Here is a 20,819-nt window from a genome sequence, read left to right on the forward strand (position 1 = left end):
GCTCGGACCAGACGGAAAAGAAACGGACAGTCGTGACCTGAGCGCTGTTGACGTTTGCGGTCTAGATACGGTCTAGATACGGGGTTTGAGGGTTTCTTTGGGGGAGTTTTTCCTGTTCTGTTGCAGGCGGCAACCTCCGGTTCTGTAGAGTGAAGTCAAAGCTTCATGTGTTAAAGCTGCATTCTCTCTAGTGTCCACCAGGGGGCGACTCCTCTGGTTGTATAGAAGTCTATAGAAAATGACTCTACTTCTCTCTTGATTTATTACCTCAGTAAACATTGTAAACATGAGTTTATGTCTCAATCTCTAGTTTCAAGTCTTCTTCAATACAGCATGATGTTCATTTAGTACATTATGGTCCATTTAGAGTCACACAGACCATAAAGTGGAGTATGCTTGTGACGATGACTACGTCCACTTCCTATAGATGGTCTATGCTCTGATGTCTGGGTCAGAGGACATCGTATGATGAACAGATTGTAAAGCCTCTGAGGAAAAGTTGTGATTTTGGGTCTTACAAATGAAATTGAGCAGAAGACAACCGAGCTGTTTCCTGTGTGCTCTCCAGCTTTGACTGAACTCTCCACTCACCTTCTGCAACGATCTTCTCATCGATCAGCTCGACTCCTTCGGCACACGAAGGTTCCCTCACCTCGACCTCGGAGCACCGCTTACACCTGAAACCACGAGGAGAACAGAACCAGAAAACAGGGACGATCGAAAGTGAAACCGTTTGTAAAACATCAACATGATTTAAATGGCGTTTATGAAGCTGCAACTGATGATTATAATACTCTAAATGCTGTCACATGGTTTATAAATACTTTGTGAAGCATCTGTAAACATCATTTAGACTTTATTTTAGACAATTTCTTCAAGGTTTACAAAACATTTGGTAATCATACAAACAAACAAATACTTATAACAGTTCATAAAATGTTACAATACGTTTAACAATAAGCTGTTAATATAATCAGAATGTTGTGACATGATTAAATAACATACATTATCGCATTAATGATGCTTACTATTAGTAAGCATCATTTCACTGCTGGCAGTAGATGAGCCATTGACTGAGGGAGCGGTCAGTATGTTACTTATTACAGAGACAGTGTCGTAGGAGGATCGGTGTCTCTGACCCGTAGTATCTCTTCCTGCCTCTGAACAGGAACGGTGACGACAGGTCGAGCAGAGTCATGTGACCTCCCGATGACATCACGGGGACGATGTTCTGGTAGCTGGCGGCGAGTCGGCACGTTTCCTCCAGAGTGGAACCTGCAGGACGAAACAAAGCCTCCGTCACCAGGTGTCTGAAGGGTTAAACTGTACGACTGAGAATAAACAGCGCTCTGGTTTGAGACGTTACCCATGAGGAAGATGAGCTCTCTGTGTTTGTTCTCATACAGGAGCTGCGTGGACAGGTGGACACTCAGAGACCGTCTCGGGGACGTCAGGGAATTTCCGTAGCCGAGGACCCGTCCAGAGAGCGCCCACCGCGGGAAGATGCACGGTTCAGAGTCCTGGGACGCCTCGGAGAAGAGACCCGCCACCAGTTCATCGTCTGGGACGTCCTGCCTGAGATCAGACATCAGACATTTACTTACATCTCAAAACACAGATATTATACAGGAACGGACAGAAACAGCAGCAAGAACCAATGTTATTGTTTTAATGATGTTGAGAATAATATAGAGACAGAAGAGAGAGGGAAGCCTGGGCACATAAAACCAATAAAACAGCATAATAAATCATTATTATATTATCATTATGAAACCCCAAAACAACAAAGAAGAAACTCAGCACATTAAATGTATTTAAATAAAAAGAAACCAAAAAGAACCACAGTGATGAGTCCATTAACATTGTGACGCTTTGAAAGGCCAGTGTGAGTGAGTGAGTGAGTGAGAGAGAGAGTGAGTGAGTGAGAGTGTGAGTGAGTGAGAGAGTGAGTGAGTTAGTGAGTGAGAGAGTGAGTGAGTGAGTGAGTGAGAGTGTGAGTGAGTGAGAGAGTGAGTGAGTTAGTGAGTGAGAGAGTGAGTGAGTGAGAGAGTGTGAGTGAGTGAGTAAGAGTGAGAGAGTGAGTGAGAGAGAGTGAGTGAGTGAGAGAGTGTGAGTGAGTGAGTGAGAGAGTGTGAGTGAGTGAGTGAGAGTGAGAGTGAGAGAGTGAGAGAGAGAGAGAGTGTGAGTGAGTGAGTGAGCGAGTGTGACAGTGTGTGAGAGAGTGAGAGTGACAGTGTGTGAGTGAGAGAGTGAGTGACAGTGTGTGAGTGAGTGAGTGTGAGTGAGTGAGAGAGTGAGTTAGTGTGAGTGAGCGAGTGTGAGTGAGTGAGTGAGAGTGAGAGAGTGAGTGAGAGAGAGAGAGTGAGTGAGTGAGAGAGTGTGAGTGAGTGAGTGAGTGAGAGAGAGTGTGAGAGAGTGAGAGAGTGAGAGTGACAGTGTGTGAGTAAGTGAGAGTGAGTGAGTGAGTACGTGAGTGAGAGTGAGTGAGAGAGTGACAGTGTGTGAGTAAGTGAGAGTGAGTGAGTGAGTGAGTGAGTGAGAGAGTGAGAGAGTGACAGTGTGTGAGTAAGTGAGAGTGAGTGAGAGAGAGAGAGAGAGTGAGAGTGTGTGAGTGTGTGTGAGTGAGTAAGTGAGTGAGAGAGTGAGAGTGAGAGAGTGACAGTGTGTGAGTAAGTGAGAGTGAGTGAGTGAGTACGTGAGTGAGAGTGAGTGAGAGAGTGAGAGAGTGACAGTGTGTGAGTAAGTGAGAGTGAGTGAGTGAGTGAGTGAGAGAGAGAGAGTGAGAGTGAGTGAGAGAGTGTGAGTGAGTGAGTGAGTGAGAGTGAGAGTGAGAGAGTGTGAGTGAGTTAGTGAGTGAGAGAGTGTGAGTGAGTGAGTGAGAGAGAGAGAGTGTGAGAGAGTGAGAGAGTGAGAGTGACAGTGTGTGAGTAAGTGAGAGTGAGTGAGTGAGTACGTGAGTGAGAGTGAGTGAGAGAGTGAGAGTGAGAGAGTGACAGTGTGTGAGTAAGTGAGAGTGAGTGAGTGAGTGAGTGAGTGCGTGAGTGAGTGAGAGAGTGAGAGAGTGACAGTGTGTGAGTAAGTGAGAGTGAGTGAGAGAGAGAGAGAGAGTGAGAGTGTGTGAGTGTGTGTGAGTGAGTAAGTGAGTGAGAGAGTGAGAGTGAGAGAGTGACAGTGTGTGAGTAAGTGAGAGTGAGTGAGTGAGTACGTGAGTGAGAGTGAGTGAGAGAGTGAGAGTGAGAGAGTGACAGTGTGTGAGTAAGTGAGAGTGAGTGAGTGAGTGAGTGAGAGAGAGAGAGTGAGTGAGAGTGAGTGAGAGAGTGAGAGAGTGACAGTGTGTGAGTAAGTGAGAGTGAGTGAGAGAGAGAGAGAGAGAGTGAGAGTGTGTGAGTGTGTGAGAGTGTGTGCCTACATCTTGGTGCACTTGCTGCAGTAGAGTTTCAGAGCCTGGTGGAGTCTGCGGGGCTCGTAGGATCTCAGCTGGACTCTGACGTGGTGAACTCGACCCGGATCGGACCGCTTCAGTTCGGACAGCGTCACCGGCTGCGTGTCGTGACCACAGCTTCTCTCTGACACACACGATTCACACAGCGACAGATTACACACACACACACACACGATTCACACAGTGACAGATTACACACACACACACACACGATTCACACAGTGACAGATTACACACACACACACACACGATTCACACAGCGACAGATTACACACACACACACACACGATTCACACAGTGACAGATTACACACACACACACACACGATTCACACAGCGACAGATTACACACACACACACACACACACGATTCACACAGCGACAGATTACACACACACACACGATTCACACAGCGACAGATGTTTTTAAGACTTCAGAAGACCTGCAGATTCACTGCATCACTCGAGGGTCTGTGGATCACCATCCATAAACGTTTAGGACGTCACTGAACAGATTCAGATCATATTTCAGCGTACGAAGCGTCTTATTGCTCCACTGTTGAACGTGTACTGTAACGTGTACTGTAACTGATGAACGTGTACTGTAACGTGTACTGTAACTGACGAACATGTACTGTAACTGTTGAACGTGTACTGTAACGTGTACTGTAACTGTTGAACGTGTACTGTAACGTGTACTGTAACTGTTGAACGTGTACTGTAACTGTTGAACGTGTACTGTAACTGTTGAACGTGTACTGTAACATGTACTGTAATTGACGAACGTGTACTGTAACAGAAGAACGTGTACTGTAACTGTTGAACGTGTACTGTAACGTGTACTGTAACTGTTGAACGTGTACTGTAACTGATGAACGTGTACTGTAACGTGTACTGTAACTGATGAACGTGTACTGTAACTGTTGAACGTGTACTGTAACTGATGAACGTGTACTGTAACATGTACTGTAACTGATGAACGTGTACTGTAACTGTTGAACGTGTACTGTAACTGATGAACGTGTACTGTAACATGTACTGTAACTGATGAACGTGTACTGTAACTGTTGAACATGTACTGTAACTGATGAACGTGTACTGTAACGTGTACTGTAACTGATGAACGTGTACTGTAACTGTTGAACGTGTACTGTAACTGATGAACGTGTACTGTAACATGTACTGTAACTGATGAACGTGTACTGTAACTGTTGAACGTGTACTGTAACTGATGAACGTGTACTGTAACATGTACTGTAACTGATGAACGTGTACTGTAACTGTTGAACGTGTACTGTAACTGATGAACGTGTACTGTAACATGTACTGTAACTGATGAACGTGTACTGTAACTGATGAACGTGTACTGTAACTGTTGAACGTGTACTGTAACTGTTGAACGTGTACTGTAACTGTTGAACGTGTACTGTAACTGATGAACGTGTACTGTAACTGATGAACGTGTACTGTAACTGATGAACGTGTACTGTAACTGATGAACGTGTACTGTAACGTGTACTGTAACTGATGAACGTGTACTGTAACGTGTACTGTAACTGATGAACGTGTACTGTAACTGTTGAACGTGTACTGTAACTGATGAACGTGTACTGTAACTGATGAACGTGTACTGTAACTGATGAACGTGTACTGTAACGTGTACTGTAACTGATGAACGTGTACTGTAACGTGTACTGTAACTGATGAACGTGTACTGTAACGTGTACTGTAACTGTTGAACGTGTACTGTAACTGATGAACGTGTACTGTAACATGTACTGTAACTGACGAACGTGTACTGTAACAGAAGAACGTGTACTGTAACTGTTGAACGTGTACTGTAACTGTTGAACGTGTACTGTAACTGATGAACGTGTACTGTAACATGTACTGTAACTGATGAACGTGTACTGTAACGTGTACTGTAACTGATGAACGTGTACTGTAACTGTTGAACGTGTACTGTAACTGATGAACGTGTACTGTAACTGATGAACGTGTACTGTAACGTGTACTGTAACTGATGAACGTGTACTGTAACTGATGAACGTGTACTGTAACGTGTACTGTAACTGATGAACGTGTACTGTAACGTGTACTGTAACTGATGAACGTGTACTGTAACTGTTGAACGTGTACTGTAACTGATGAACGTGTACTGTAACTGTTGAACGTGTACTGTAACTGATGAACGTGTACTGTAACTGATGAACGTGTACTGTAACGTGTACTGTAACTGATGAACGTGTACTGTAACGTGTACTGTAACTGATGAACGTGTACTGTAACGTGTACTGTAACTGATGAACGTGTACTGTAACTGTTGAACGTGTACTGTAACTGATGAACGTGTACTGTAACTGATGAACGTGTACTGTAATGTGTACTGTAACTGTTGAACGTGTACTGTAACTGATGAACGTGTACTGTAACTGATGAACGTGTACTGTAACGTGTACTGTAACTGTTGAACGTGTACTGTAACTGATGAACGTGTACTGTAACTGATGAACGTGTACTGTAACGTGTACTGTAACTGATGAACGTGTACTGTAACGTGTACTGTAACTGTTGAACGTGTACTGTAACGTGTACTGTTACTGATGAACGTGTACTGTAACGTGTACTGTAACTGTTGAACGTGTACTGTAACGTGTACTGTAACTGATGAACGTGTACTGTAACGTGTACTGTTACTGATGAACGTGTACTGTAACGTGTACTGTAACTGATGAACGTGTACTGTAACGTGTACTGTAACTGTTGAACGTGTACTGTAGCGTGTACTGTAACGTGTACTGTTACTGATGAACGTGTACTGTAACATGTACTGTAACTGTTGAACATGTACTGTAACGTGTACTGTAACTGATGAACGTGTACTGTAACGTGTACTGTTACTGATGAACGTGTACTGTAACGTGTACTGTAACTGATGAACGTGTACTGTAACTGATGAACGTGTACTGTAACTGATGAACGTGTACTGTAACGTGTACTGTAACTGTTGAGCTGCTGCAGCGTGTTGAGTTTCGTACCTGTGCTGCACTTCGTCGTCTCAGCCACTAAAAGCAGAAACACGGGAAACATCAAGGACAGAGCAACAGGTACAGGATACACAAATCAACACGAGGTGCAAGTAGCACACACTACTCTGCTGAGCTGCCGAAAAACAATCCCCCGATCCGAGGAGCATTTTATTAGAAGGCCTTAAACGACAGCGTCTGTGACTCATCATCACAATCACCACCGATATATTACTGCAGCTCCCAGAGAACTACCGAGAGACCAAAAACTGATGAAAGATTGCAGTTTTTATTTAGTTTCTACTGAAACAGTCGTTCTATTCACGCAAATAGAAGCAAACAATAAACGAGCAGAAAACAAACAAGAGAAAATCAGGACGTACGTTGAGTTAAAAATACACTGTGAATCTAAGAGACCTTAGTTTAGTTTCATTTAAACCGTAAACTGTTTTGCGATGTTATTCTTGAAAGAAACACGAGGTTTTCTGCTCCAGAAACAGATGTTCCGTCAGCACAACTTGTTGAAAACGACACATTTCCTGTCGTTTGGCCCGTTACGCCTCATGTCTGTCTATGTGGGCCACAGTGAAGAAGGCTTGGCGACCCCTGGCTCATAATAAGAATGGTGCATGTGTCATGAACTCTTCCTCCCTGCTGCTCCGCTAGCTTTGCTACTAGAAGACCTGCTTCTGAAGACAAATTGTTGGTGAGTGTTGATAAAGGTGAAGCGCGTGCTTTTAGAAAGACGCTGCTAATGGAAGCGGCTCCGAGCAGCTTCCGTCCGTCCGTCCTCGTCCCTCTGAGCAGTCAGGATGTTCATATTCACGCTGCTGGCCAACACGTTTTATGTTTCATCCTTTTCATCAAAGGCCGGCGGGCGGCCGCCACTCACACCGCTCTCTCTCTGCTTTTTGTATTTCAGTCACGCAATGACAATATTTGGATTCTTCCCTCTTCGTCGTGTTTTCATCACAAAGGAGTTTTACTGTAACAACGAGTTTGACGGTGTCTCATTGTTTGGTCACCTCACTGAGTGAAGAGCTGTGCTTCTCTTTGCTGTCTGCACGGTCAGCGTTAATCTCTACTGTCGCATAAAGAGCAGATCACATGAAATAAACAGCCTCAGAAGAACCGAGGCTTTAGGTGGTACGTCCACCAAAACCTCCAGATAGAAATTCATATCAACGTTTCTGTTTTTCATTACAGGCAAACAAATGTATTTTTCATGCACCGATGGATTTAGAGATTTCGGTCTAATTTGCTTCAATAACTCGTCTTCTCTCAGACGAGCGGAGTCCGTTTACATCTGTAGAAGTTTACCAAAAGTTACCATTACATCATGCCTCATTTATCGAAACATACATATAGAAGACTAAAATAATCGATATGAAATGTAAAATGTTTAGTATGTCACAACACATCGAATTTCAAATGCAGAATGCCAAAAAGTCGCATTTTGAAAGCCAGAATGCGCTTTCTGGCTATTCTGACCCACAATCCTTTGCGCTGCAGATACATCAGCAAAGAGGCACACGAGGACGTAGTATGACGCAGTTGAATGCACGGCGCATGGAACAGTTTGTACAAGTGTGTGATTTGGAATTTGAGTTCATCTCAGTGGACGAAGAGGTTTTTGGGTATTTGATGCTCAGGTGGAGCCGTGTTCTTACCGGGAGACTGTGGGGGGGTGCTCCAGACCTCCATCAGCAGGGAGTCATTCAGCTCGGAGAAGTCGTCCTCGGCCTCCTCTGGGACGGCCTCCATCACTCTGCAGATACAGTCACAAGGAAGAGAAGGACTTCACACACACATACATCAATTCAGAGAATACAGTCAAATGTTGTTGTGCTTTTTCCATGAAAACAGGTATTCTGTGATCCAATAAAGCAGCAGAACCAGAACCAGTAAGCAGCAGCTTTCTACAAAGGTGTATTTGTCCCTCGTCTCCTGCCGTACCTCTTCAGCTCCTGCACGTCCTGGCTGTTTTCCGGGAGAACCCGGATCCCCCTGCCGTACACCGTCCCCCCGTGCAGGTGGAACAACAGGTGATCCACCCCCTCTCCCTCCGACCGGCTCCTGCCCGGTCCCTTACTGGATCCTGGGATCGCTCGCAGGTTGTAGATCCTCAGGAAGTCCCCCGGCTGACGAACGGACAAACGGGACAATTCACTCACAAAAAAACACAGATCGAAGACAAGAAACGATAATTAAAACAGTAGAAACATTCTACTGTTGAACAAAGAAGCAGCAATAGAGAGGAGGATCTTGGGAGTGCACGTTCAGCTGGTGAATAAAAACCTGGAGGTGGATAATAACTGCATGATTACATCAATGTTCCTCAAAACCATTTATAAGAAATGAACAATTGGGAGAAGCAGATGGTGACATATCCTGACCTTTAGGCTCCAGTAGTCAAACTCCAACAATGCTGCTGGATCCTACATTTCCCATAATGCAACCAGATGATTCCCAGATGTTTACCAGCTAATCTAAAGGGTGCGTTTGTCTGCTGTTTGCTGCTGAGCAGGTCGTGAACAGTGAGTCCATCAGAGCTCGTTTGATGGAAACACAGACTGAAGCAGGAGTCAACTCTGTGGACTCACAACTACAAGCGTCAGCTTTTACATTAAACAGCCATTTTGAATATTTTGTTGTTAAATGTATGCAAATGACCGTGCATCAGCTCCACCAGCAGACGGCGCTGTTGCACCAAACCAACAGTGTCAGTGTGGTGACAAGTGATTCAGAGGCTCGACGGACTTTTGTCATTTATTTACATTTGTTCTTCTTTCCCTTCAGCTCTCTGTCACGACGAGGCTGCAGTCGACAGAAAGCTCTTCCTCACCCTCGTCATCATCATTCAACGCTTCACTGATCAAGAGTCATTCACTCTGCTCAGAAGCCTTTCCACACACACACACACACACACACACACACACACACACACACACACACACACACACACACACACACACACACACACACACACACACACACACACACACACACACACACACACACACACACACACACCCCCCCCCCCCCCCCCCCCGGCGAGCAGAATGATTCAGAACGTGAATCCTCTGTAAGCTTCCTTTAAACACATCTTCTCCGTACAGTGAGTGACGCTGGAGTCACGGTGGATTAGCAGCTGCTGTCCCAGTTCACAGCTCGGCTCCTGGTGTGGATCTTCAGAGGACGGGCCAACCTGCCTCGCATGGAGGCGTTTTACTATCTGGAATTACGTCCACACCACCGGGTTTCACTTGGAAGCTTGTGAACAGGGAGAAGCTTGTGAACTCCAGACAGTTTCCACATTCGTCAGTAGGATTCACAGCCTCTCTCCTCTCCTCTCATGTTCAGTCAAAGTTTCACTGACTCTTTGTCACGTGACTGTTGGTCTCAGGAGAATCAATCTCGGCTTCACAGTTGCGCTGAGGAGCTCAGGATTGAATGTCTTTTACAGGCTCCGGTTAAAGCAAACGGTTTATTTGTGACATGATTTTGAATGAGACATCTAGAATAAAATGTTTTTGATGAAATTTCACAACTTCAAGCTTTGGTTGCTTTTTCTTACGGAACCAGTCGTCACACATGATGTGTTCAAGAACTGTCAGAAAGATGAAAATCGGAAGTAAATCACAGTTTTCACAGCTTCTGGCTTCGATAAACGGTGTAGTTTTGGCAACAGTTTGAAGAAAACATGCTTTTCAATCCCGGCGTCGGGTTTCGTGGTTCTGAGGATTAAGACATTAAATAATGAATTCTTTGGTTTTACTTTGTGTGACGAACAGAGAAGAGGACACAAAGCATGAACATCGGGGAAACAGAGAGCCGACACTTCATCTCCGTTAATGGAGCGCAACGAAACCACTTTGTTAGGAATTAAAATCTGTGTTTATTCGTCGACTGTAATTTTGAGGGTTTATGCGACAACTTCGATTTAGGATTTTTAAATATGTTGTTCATCAGTGTATCATATTACCATCAAGGTTGACCCATGAAAACAAATCTTCAACGGATCTGTAATTAAATTCCATCCACAGCGACAACATGCAAAGAAACACTTTCTCTTTATCTGAATTGAAATATAAATTGGTTTCCATGAAGTGAAGTTGACTGACGGCGGCAGACATAAGAACACATGCATTGATCTTCATTAAGACCGCAGGACTCCCGCTGTGGCAGGAAGTCACCAACGAGACCAAACTGTGCTTTTGTTTGCACAATCTCAGACTTCTTCCCGGGTTCCACGTCGTCCGCGGCGACGTGGACGCTGAGCCGAAGGAGACGGAAGAAGACACGGATCAGCACTCGGGAGCCTGGCTGTGTTTTCTCAGAGCTGCATGAGAGTTCAGAAGAATTCACCTCAGTTTGTGCTTTGAGAAGCAGGTGTAGAGCGAACAGAGAGAGCGACTCATGCAGGAGAAAAACATACAACACATAAACAACAGACATATGACAAAGACCGAAAAAGCCCATTGGTGGGGGCGGATCGGCCGGGCGGACACCGATTACTGCTGGTGAGTTTCTGCTTTCATCGCTGTCTCCCTGAAGGATCGTCCAGATTGAGTTTTGCAAGTACCCTTTGAGTGCTCATGGTGGAAAACAAATGTCAAATAGATCGTGGCCCAACAATAAAAGCAAAGGAGCGATGCTGAGCCTGCCAGCGGTGGTGAGGTGATGATATGTTGTCGAGATATTTGAGTCATAGAAATGTTTTTCAAAGAAACGCTGGGATGAAGCGTTCCCAGAGCCCTCCTGTAGGATCGGAAGTCAAAATAAAAACAATAAAAACAGAAAAACACTTCCTGTGGGATAAGTTTTGAAATAAAAACAGATATAAAGTATTTAAATGAATATCTCTGTGTGGTGATCTGATGCCGGAGATCGGCTCCTTCTGGGTACCGACTGAATCTGGCATTGGATGTTGGGTTCGATTCATTATCTCGTTTATTCTTTCATCAGAGATTTACTGATTGAAACCAAACTTTTGCCAATTTTCAGTCTGTATGTCGTGAAGACAAAAGACGAAACAGCTGCTAAATGAGACAATTTTCAATATAATTTGTTCCGTGAAGGGCTCATATTTCTCAAAGTAAGACATCGTCAAAAGGGTCGTTTTGGTATCAAAGAGATTGATGAGTGAAGCTGATCAACAGCAGGGGAATACCGTTTCTAATGAAAAGCACAATCCGTTGTTTTCATATTCTTCATGACGTACAACTCTTCAAAAGCACTCTCTTAACATCTCAGATGTCAGGGTGTCTTTGAATGCATCACCAGGTGGCTACATTTAACAAAGGTAATAAAGAGAGTTTATTTGTACCACTGGGGTATGATATCAATCTGAGCGGTAGAAGCCTTCAATATTGAACGTTAATGCTGCAGATGTTAGTTTATGAAAACATTTACAAAAACACACAAACGACGTCCGAGCCCGGCGTCTGCGTTATGAAGAGAGGTTCTCTCTCCTCTCCGTGTGAAGCTGATTTGAAGTCTTCATGAGAACGAGATTATCTGAGAATATTTATTCAATAAAAGATGAAAATCATCACGACAACAGTTGGCATAGCAACACACTTCAGGAGAATCGGCGGTGTCGTTGCAGCCTCGTGACCGGCTTCTTGGGCTCTTTGACCGATCACGTCCTTCAGCTGCGACCACGTTCAGTATAATGGACACATTGTCCCCGTCAGCATGTGCACAGTGGGGGGGGCGCTGGTCCACAGCTCGGAGGAGAAAATGTCTTCCTGCAGCTTCCAACGAACCCTTTTCTGTTGTAAGGAGGCTGAGGGAAGAGAGTGGAGAGCAGCCTGTGGCGGCTCCTGTAAGTACTTGGTGTGTATAAAAAAAAACTAACAACTAAACACCGAGAGCATCCTTACAAGCTGCATCACACATCAAATGCATATCAAATATGGAATATGCGTGCACGTGAACGTAGTCACTGACAGTAGTCGTGTTTGTGTTGTGTGAAAGATTAAAATACCAAACTATGAATTCAGTTTCCTGACGCCTGACCTGCAGCCTGTAAAGGCCTCAGCATGGAGCAGATGTAACGCCCACATTAGACACTTGTGTTTAGAATGTGTTGAGAAGTAACAACAGATATACATCTTGTGTTTAAGTTCCCCAGCCAGCCGGAGGGACGAGGGTTGAGACCGGAGACGGGTGCAGCTTCAGCAGGAGGAGAAAATGAGGCAACCAGGTAAACAGCTGTGCTGCAGATTCTGCTGAGGCAGAGAGACAAAGACTGCGGGGGGGGGGGGGGGGGGGGGGGGATGAAGGGATGAATGAAGAACGGTGGAGTGAGGAGACTCTAAGAGACAGGAGGTGTCACACACACACACACACACACACACACACACACACACACACACACACACACACACACACACACACACACACACACACACACACACACACACACACACACACACACACACAGAGAGAGAGAGAGAGTCGGTGTGAATAATGTAACTAAACTATAATAAAGTGACTCTCAGGCTAGAAAAAAGGCGAGAAGGAGAAGAAAAGCTGGTTCATCAGAGTTTGAAACCCAGTGTAGCCGACTCTGGACTGGAGAAACCGTCATCGAGTATTTCTGGATTCACTCGCCAAGAAACGTCTTGTTGCAATCGATATAACGCTCCTGATGAATCTCTTACCGTAAAAGCTAATTTATGTGATACTGTATTCTCTGTAATCAATGAGTGGAAGGACTCGTGTAATGTGAATGAATCACTTGCGGAATAACTTCAATAAAGTAATGAAGCCGATGGCGAAAGGTTACGAGCTATGAGCTACGTCATAACCATTTCACCCTCGAGTCCAAGTGGACCTTTCATTAAACCTGCAGAAAGTTTCTTCTTTCTTCAACATATATATCGGTCAAATAAAGGCATAATAAATCGTGTGTGTGTGTGTGTGTGTGGGGGAGAATCAGCCATCCAGGAGGCAACAACACCGACTGCAGCACTCCTCCTCCTCCCTCGCTCCCTTGTTCTCGGCTTCTTTTTCATCACAATGGGCTCCTTTCTTCCTAATGGCCTTCTCCTCACAGCAACGCCTCAGTCACTTCCACACAATACCACCGATGAGTCACCAGAGGGGCCCGTGATGGGAGGGAAACACTCCTTTAGTGGAAGGGGCTCTCAGAGCGAGCCACACACTGGTGACTTTTATCGACGGCTGTTAAGAGCCACGCGTCCAATCAAAGAAGCATTTAACCCACGATGCATCATTCCAAGCGTCGCTTCCTGCGTGTTGCTCTTCACCTTCTCGAGTTCAGATCGGGGTTCGTGCGACCGAGAGGATCCTCCCGTCAGCCAAATGTGACGCCGCAACGTCCAAACGCTGCATCAGCTGTTATAATCATGGTTTCCTACCGTTTCCGACATTACGGATATTTTAACAGAGACAAACGCATTCGACACCAAATGTTTAGTTTGAAGTAGTTTTGGCCCCGAGAGAAGATTTGAATGATTCAAACTTCCATTTAGTTGGCGTCCCGACAGCGTTACATGAATACTGTTGAAGTCGGATGCTGAATTTATTTGTGAGCGTCTCTGAGTGAAGAGGTTTAATGAACGGAGGTTAGTTGAGCTGATGGTCCAGGAGAGATAACTCCAGACTGACCTTCTCTTCTATGCTGACGCTTGAAGAAGAGCTTTGATGAAGCAACACGTCTGTTAATTACAGCTCGTTCCAGGCTGCTTTATTGTGAAACTCTTGACACTGAAACAGGAAGCTGTTTGTCTCTTGTTGTCTCTTTCCGTTGTGAGTCTGGTTGAACCGTCGTACAGCGTTTTGTTCTCCATGTACTGAACTAAAGAACATCCATTAGTAAAGAGAACGTTCTACGTCTGGTCTTGGTATCTCCTAAACTAAAGCCTTCTGAGGGATTAGCTCCTCTACCGTCAAACATATTCAGAATACAGTACAAAGTTCACCCAACGTCTGGATCTGTTTTTGCAGTTTTATTGGCAACTCATGTGCCGACGCCTCAGATGCATCTTGGGAGCCCATGTGGAGCCTCCAGGTCGGGGGCCACTGGTGTAAAAGAGAGAATTACTACGACTGTAATCATCATATAGACTGGGACCAGATCAGCACCGCGACACCAATTATCACATCAAAATCAGAGTTCACGCATCACGAGCACAAACATCCTCTTTAACACTTTATGAAGGAGCAACAGCAGAATCTCAAACGAACCGGATCTTAATTATGTTCTCATACCTCGGCTGAGAGTTCTTCACACATCAAACATCCACTGATTCACACTCTACCTGGATACAACCAGACCCTAACCCAGATACTCCAAAAACCAGACCCTAACCCAGATACTCCAAAAACCAGACCCAAACCCAGATACTCCAAAAACCAGACCCAAACCCAGATACTCCAAAAACCAGACCCTAACCCAGACACTCCAAAAACCAGACCCTAACCCAGATACTCCAAAAACCAGACCCTAACCCAGATACTCCAAAAACCAGACCCTAACCAAGATACTCCAAAAACCAGACCCTAACCAAGATACTCCAAAAACCAGACCCTAACCCAGATACTTCAAAAACCAGACCCTAACCCAGATACTCCAAAAACCAGACCCTAACCCAGATACTCCAAAAACCAGACCCTAACCCAGATACTCCAAAAACCAGACCCTAACCCAGATACTCCAAAAACCAGACCCAAACCCAGATACTCCAAAAACAAGACCCTAACCCAGATACTCCAAAAACCAGACCCTAACCCAGATACTCCAAAAACCAGACCCTAACCCAGATACTCCAAAAACCAGACCCTAACCCAGATACTCCAAAAACCAGACCCAAACCCAGATACTCCAAAAACCAGACCCTAACCCAGATACTCCAAAAACCAGACCCTAACCCAGATACTCCAAAAACCAGACTCAAACCCAGATACTCCAAAAACCAGACTCAAACCCAGATACTCCAAAAACCAGACCCAAACCCAGATACTCCAAAAACCAGACCCTAACCCAGATACTCCAAAAACCAGACCCTAACCCAGATACTCCAAAAACCAGACCCTAACCCAGATACTCCAAAAACCAGACCCTAACCCAGATACTCCAAAAACCAGACCCTAACCCAGATACTCCAAAAACCAGACCCTAACCCAGATACTCCAAAAACCAGACCCTAACCCAGATACTCCAAAAACCAGACCCTAACCCAGATACTCCAAAAACCAGACCCTAACCCAGATACTCCAAAAACCAGACCCTAACCCAGATACTCCAAAAACCAGACCCTAACCCAGATACTCCAAAAACCAGACCCTAACCCAGATACTCCAAAAACCAGACCCTAACCCAGATACTCCAAAAACCAGACCCTAACCCAGATACTCCAAAAACCAGACCCTAACCCAGATACTCCAAAAACCAGACCCTAACCCAGATACTCCAAAAACCAGACCCTAACCCAGATACTCCAAAAACCAGACCCTAACCCAGATACTCCAAAAACCAGACCCTAACCCAGATACTCCAAAAACCAGACCCTAACCCAGATACTCCAAAAACCAGACCCTAACCCAGATACTCCAAAAACCAGACCCTAACCCAGATACTCCAAAAACCAGACCCTAACCCAGATACTCCAAAAACCAGACCCTAACCCAGATACTCCAAAAACCAGACCCTAACCCAGATACTCCAAAAACCAGACCCTAACCCAGATACTCCAAAAACCAGACCCTAACCCAGATACTCCAAAAACCAGACCCAAACCCAGATACTCCAAAAACCAGACCCAAACCCAGATACTCCAAAAACCAGACCCAAACCCAGATACTCCAAAAACCAGACCCAAACCCAGATACTCCAAAAACCAGACCCTAACCCAGATACTCCAAAAACCAGACCCTAACCCAGATACTCCAAAAACCAGACCCTAACCCAGATACTCCAAAAACCAGACCCTAACCCAGATACTCCAAAAACCAGACCCTAACCCAGATACTCCAAAAACCAGACCCTAACCCAGATACTCCAAAAACCAGACCCTAACCCAGATACTCCAAAAACCAGACCCTAACCCAGATACTCCAAAAACCAGACCCTAACCCAGATACTCCAAAAACCAGACCCTAACCCAGATACTCCAAAAACCAGACCCTAACCCAGATACTCCAAAAACCAGACCCTAACCCAGATACTCCAAAAACCAGACCCTAACCCAGATACTCCAAAAACCAGACCCTAACCCAGATACTCCAAAAACCAGACCCTAACCCAGATACTCCAAAAACCAGACCCTAACCCAGATACTCCAAAAACCAGACCCTAACCCAGATACTCCAAAAACCAGACCCTAACCCAGATACTCCAAAAACCAGACCCTAACCCAGATACTCCAAAAACCAGACCCTAACCCAGATACTCCAAAAACCAGACCCTAACCCAGATACTCCAAAAACCAGACCCTAACCCAGATACTCCAAAAACCAGACCCTAACCCAGATACTCCAAAAACCAGACCCTAACCCAGATACTCCAAAAACCAGACCCTAACCCAGATACTCCAAAAACCAGACCCTAACCCAGATACTCCAAAAACCAGACCCTAACCCAGATACTCCAAAAACCAGACCCTAACCCAGATACTCCAAAAACCAGACCCTAACCCAGATACTCCAAAAACCAGACCCTAACCCAGATACTCCAAAAACCAGACCCTAACCCAGATACTCGAAAAACCAGACCCTAACCCAGATACTCGAAAAACCAGACCCTAACCCACATACTCGAAAAACCAGACCCTAACCCACATACTCGAAAAACCAGACCCTAACCCAGATACTCGAAAAACCAGACCCTAACCCAGATACTCCAAAAACCAGACCCTAACCCAGATACTCCAAAAACCAGACCCTAACCCAGATACTCCAAAAACCAGACCCTAACCCAGATACTCCAAAAACCAGACCCTAACCCAGATACTCCAAAAACCAGACCCTAACCCAGATACTCCAAAAACCAGACCCTAACCCAGATACTCCAAAAACCAGACCCTAACCCAGATACTCCAAAAACCAGACCCAAACCCAGATACTCCAAAAACCAGACCCTAACCCAGATACTCCAAAAACCAGACCCTAACCCAGATACTCCAAAAACCAGACCCTAACCCAGATACTCCAAAAACCAGACCCTAACCCAGATACTCCAAAAACCAGACCCTAACCCAGATACTCCAAAAACCAGACCCTAACCCAGATACTCCAAAAACCAGACCCTAACCCAGATACTCCAAAAACCAGACCCTAACCCAGATACTCCAAAAACCAGACCCTAACCCAGATACTCCAAAAACCAGACCCTAACCCAGATACTCCAAAAACCAGACCCTAACCCAGATACTCCAAAAACCAGACCCTAACCCAGATACTCCAAAAACCAGACCCAAACCCAGATACTCCAAAAACCAGACCCTAACCCAGATACTCCAAAAACCAGACCCTAACCCAGATACTCCAAAAACCAGACCCTAACCCAGATACTCCAAAAACCAGACCCAAACCCAGATACTCCAAAACCAGACCCGAACCCAGATACTCCAAAAACCAGACCCTAACCCAGATACTCCAAAAACCAGACCCTAACCCAGATACTCCAAAAACCAGACCCTAACCCAGATACTCCAAAAACCAGACCCAAACCCAGATACTCCAAAAACCAGACCCAAACCCAGATACTCCAAAAACCAGACCCAAACCCAGATACTCCAAAAACCAGACCCTAACCCAGATACTCCAAAAACCAGACCCTAACCCAGATACTCCAAAAACCAGACCCTAACCCAGATACTCCAAAAACCAGACCCAAACCCAGATACTCCAAAAACCAGACCCAAACCCAGATACTCCAAAAACCAGACCCTAACCCAGATACTCCAAAAACCAGACCCTAACCCAGATACTCCAAAAACCAGACCCTAACCCAGATACTCCAAAAACCAGACCCAAACCCAGATACTCCAAAAACCAGACCCAAACCCAGATACTCCAAAAACCAGACCCAAACCCAGATACTCCAAAAACCAGACCCTAACCCAGATACTCCAAAAACCAGACCCTAACCCAGATACTCCAAAAACCAGACCCTAACCCAGATACTCCAAAAACCAGACCCTAACCCAGATACTCCAAAAACCAGACCCTAACCCAGATACTCCAAAAACCAGACCCTAACCCAGATACTCCAAAAACCAGACCCTAACCCAGATACTCCAAAAACCAGACCCAAACCCAGATACTCCAAAAACCAGACCCAAACCCAGATACTCCAAAAACCAGACCCTAACCCAGATACTCCAAAAACCAGACCCTAACCCAGATACTCCAAAAACCAGACCCTAACCCAGATACTCCAAAAACCAGACCCTAACCCAGATACTCCAAAAACCAGACCCAAACCCAGATACTCCAAAAACCAGACCCTAACCCAGATACTCCAAAAACCAGACCCTAACCCAGATACTCCAAAAACCAGACCCTAACCCAGATACTCCAAAAACCAGACCCTAACCCAGATACTCCAAAAACCAGACCCTAACCCAGATACTCCAAAAACCAGACCCTAACCCAGATACTCCAAAAACCAGACCCTAACCCAGATACTCCAAAAACCGGACCCTAACCCAGATACTCCAAAAACCAGCCCCGAACCCAGATACTCCAAAAACCAGACCCTAACCCAGATACTCCAAAAACCAGACCCTAACCCAGATACTCCAAAAACCAGACCCAAACCCAGATACTCCAAAACCAGACCCGAACCCAGATACTCCAAAAACCAGACCCTAACCCAGATACTCCAAAAACCAGACCCTAACCCAGATACTCCAAAAACCAGACCCTAACCCAGATACTCCAAAAACCAGACCCAAACCCAGATACTCCAAAAACCAGACCCAAACCCAGATACTCCAAAAACCAGACCCAAACCCAGATACTCCAAAAACCAGACCCTAACCCAGATACTCCAAAAACCAGACCCTAACCCAGATACTCCAAAAACCAGACCCTAACCCAGATACTCCAAAAACCAGACCCAAACCCAGATACTCCAAAAACCAGACCCTAACCCAGATACTCCAAAAACCAGACCCTAACCCAGATACTCCAAAAACCAGACCCTAACCCAGATACTCCAAAAACCAGACCCTAACCCAGATACTCCAAAAACCAGACCCTAACCCAGATACTCCAAAAACCAGACCCTAACCCAGATACTCCAAAAACCAGACCCAAACCCAGATACTCCAAAAACCAGACCCAAACCCAGATACTCCAAAAACCAGACCCTAACCCAGATACTCCAAAAACCAGACACTAACCCAGATACTCCAAAAACCAGACCCAAACCCAGATACTCCAAAAACCAGACCCTAACCCAGATACTCCAAAAACCAGACCCTAACCCAGATACTCCAAAAACCAGACCCTAACCCAGATACTCCAAAAACCAGACCCTAACCCAGATACTCCAAAAACCAGACCCTAACCCAGATACTCCAAAAAACAGACCCTAACCCAGATACTCCAAAAACCAGACCCGAACCCAGATACTCCAAAAACCAGATCTATCAGGGATATTCCAAAAAAACAATCCTATTAGGAATAAACCTCAAAAAGCTAACTGGGAGCTGATACTCCAAAAACGTGGCCTTTCCAGGAAACCTCTAAAAACCCGACGCTAAAGCGGACACACCAGATCATTCACTGATTAACTCGTGCACGAGGTAGAACGGTGACGCACCGTGTACCTGAATGTGTCACACAGACAACTCTCCTCCGGCTCCGAGGCTTCAGCTCGAGTTCACACGATTATATTTAACGAGCTGTATTCAAAGCGGTGACTTCTTGATGATCTCATTCTACACATCACTGTAATCTCATGAGCTCCACCGATGTTTCAATTCAAATGAAGCCTTGAAGTGTGTTTAACGCATTGAGATGTGATAAAGATCTTCAGTGAGATGAACCGGCTGCGTTTTATTGTGAAGGGCTCTCGAACGCCTCCAGGGTCGGAAAATAAAACCCCCGCTCAGCCTCACGGACCCGACATTCAACAGACAACTTCACACTGCAGAAAATGAAGGAGAAGAAATTAACATCACTCAGACAAACGAGTGGTAAATGAAGCAAATATTTATGAAGCGAGCAATTTGAGTCGTTTTATGTCACCGTGTAAACTCATGGATGACTTCTCAGGAAGAAGACGACAACATAAGAAATAGTAATCCCACATCATTCATTATATTTCAACATTAATTATTTGCAGTTATTCTCAGAGAGATAGCAGCAG

General features: G+C 45.2%; 1 protein-coding gene across 2 annotated transcripts in view; it reads right to left on the reverse strand.

Moving 5' to 3' along the window:
* pot1 (protection of telomeres 1 homolog) overlaps window positions 1-20,819 on the reverse strand; it is a 44,919-nt gene that overhangs the window by 3,031 nt on the left and 21,069 nt on the right. For both annotated transcript variants that reach the window (XM_079269723.1, XM_079269722.1), the window contains 7 exons: window positions 8,423-8,607; window positions 8,137-8,234; window positions 6,479-6,505; window positions 3,410-3,566; window positions 1,367-1,575; window positions 1,140-1,275; window positions 592-677 (listed from right to left, as the gene is read on the reverse strand). In XM_079269723.1, the coding sequence (XP_079125849.1) occupies window positions 592-677; window positions 1,140-1,275; window positions 1,367-1,575; window positions 3,410-3,566; window positions 6,479-6,505; window positions 8,137-8,234; window positions 8,423-8,607 (898 nt within the window). The remainder of the gene's footprint in view (window positions 1-591; window positions 678-1,139; window positions 1,276-1,366; window positions 1,576-3,409; window positions 3,567-6,478; window positions 6,506-8,136; window positions 8,235-8,422; window positions 8,608-20,819) is intronic.

This window comes from Melanostigma gelatinosum, assembly GCF_949748355.1.
Source record: "Melanostigma gelatinosum genome assembly, chromosome: 1".
Classification (NCBI taxonomy): Eukaryota; Metazoa; Chordata; class Actinopteri; order Perciformes; family Zoarcidae; genus Melanostigma; species Melanostigma gelatinosum.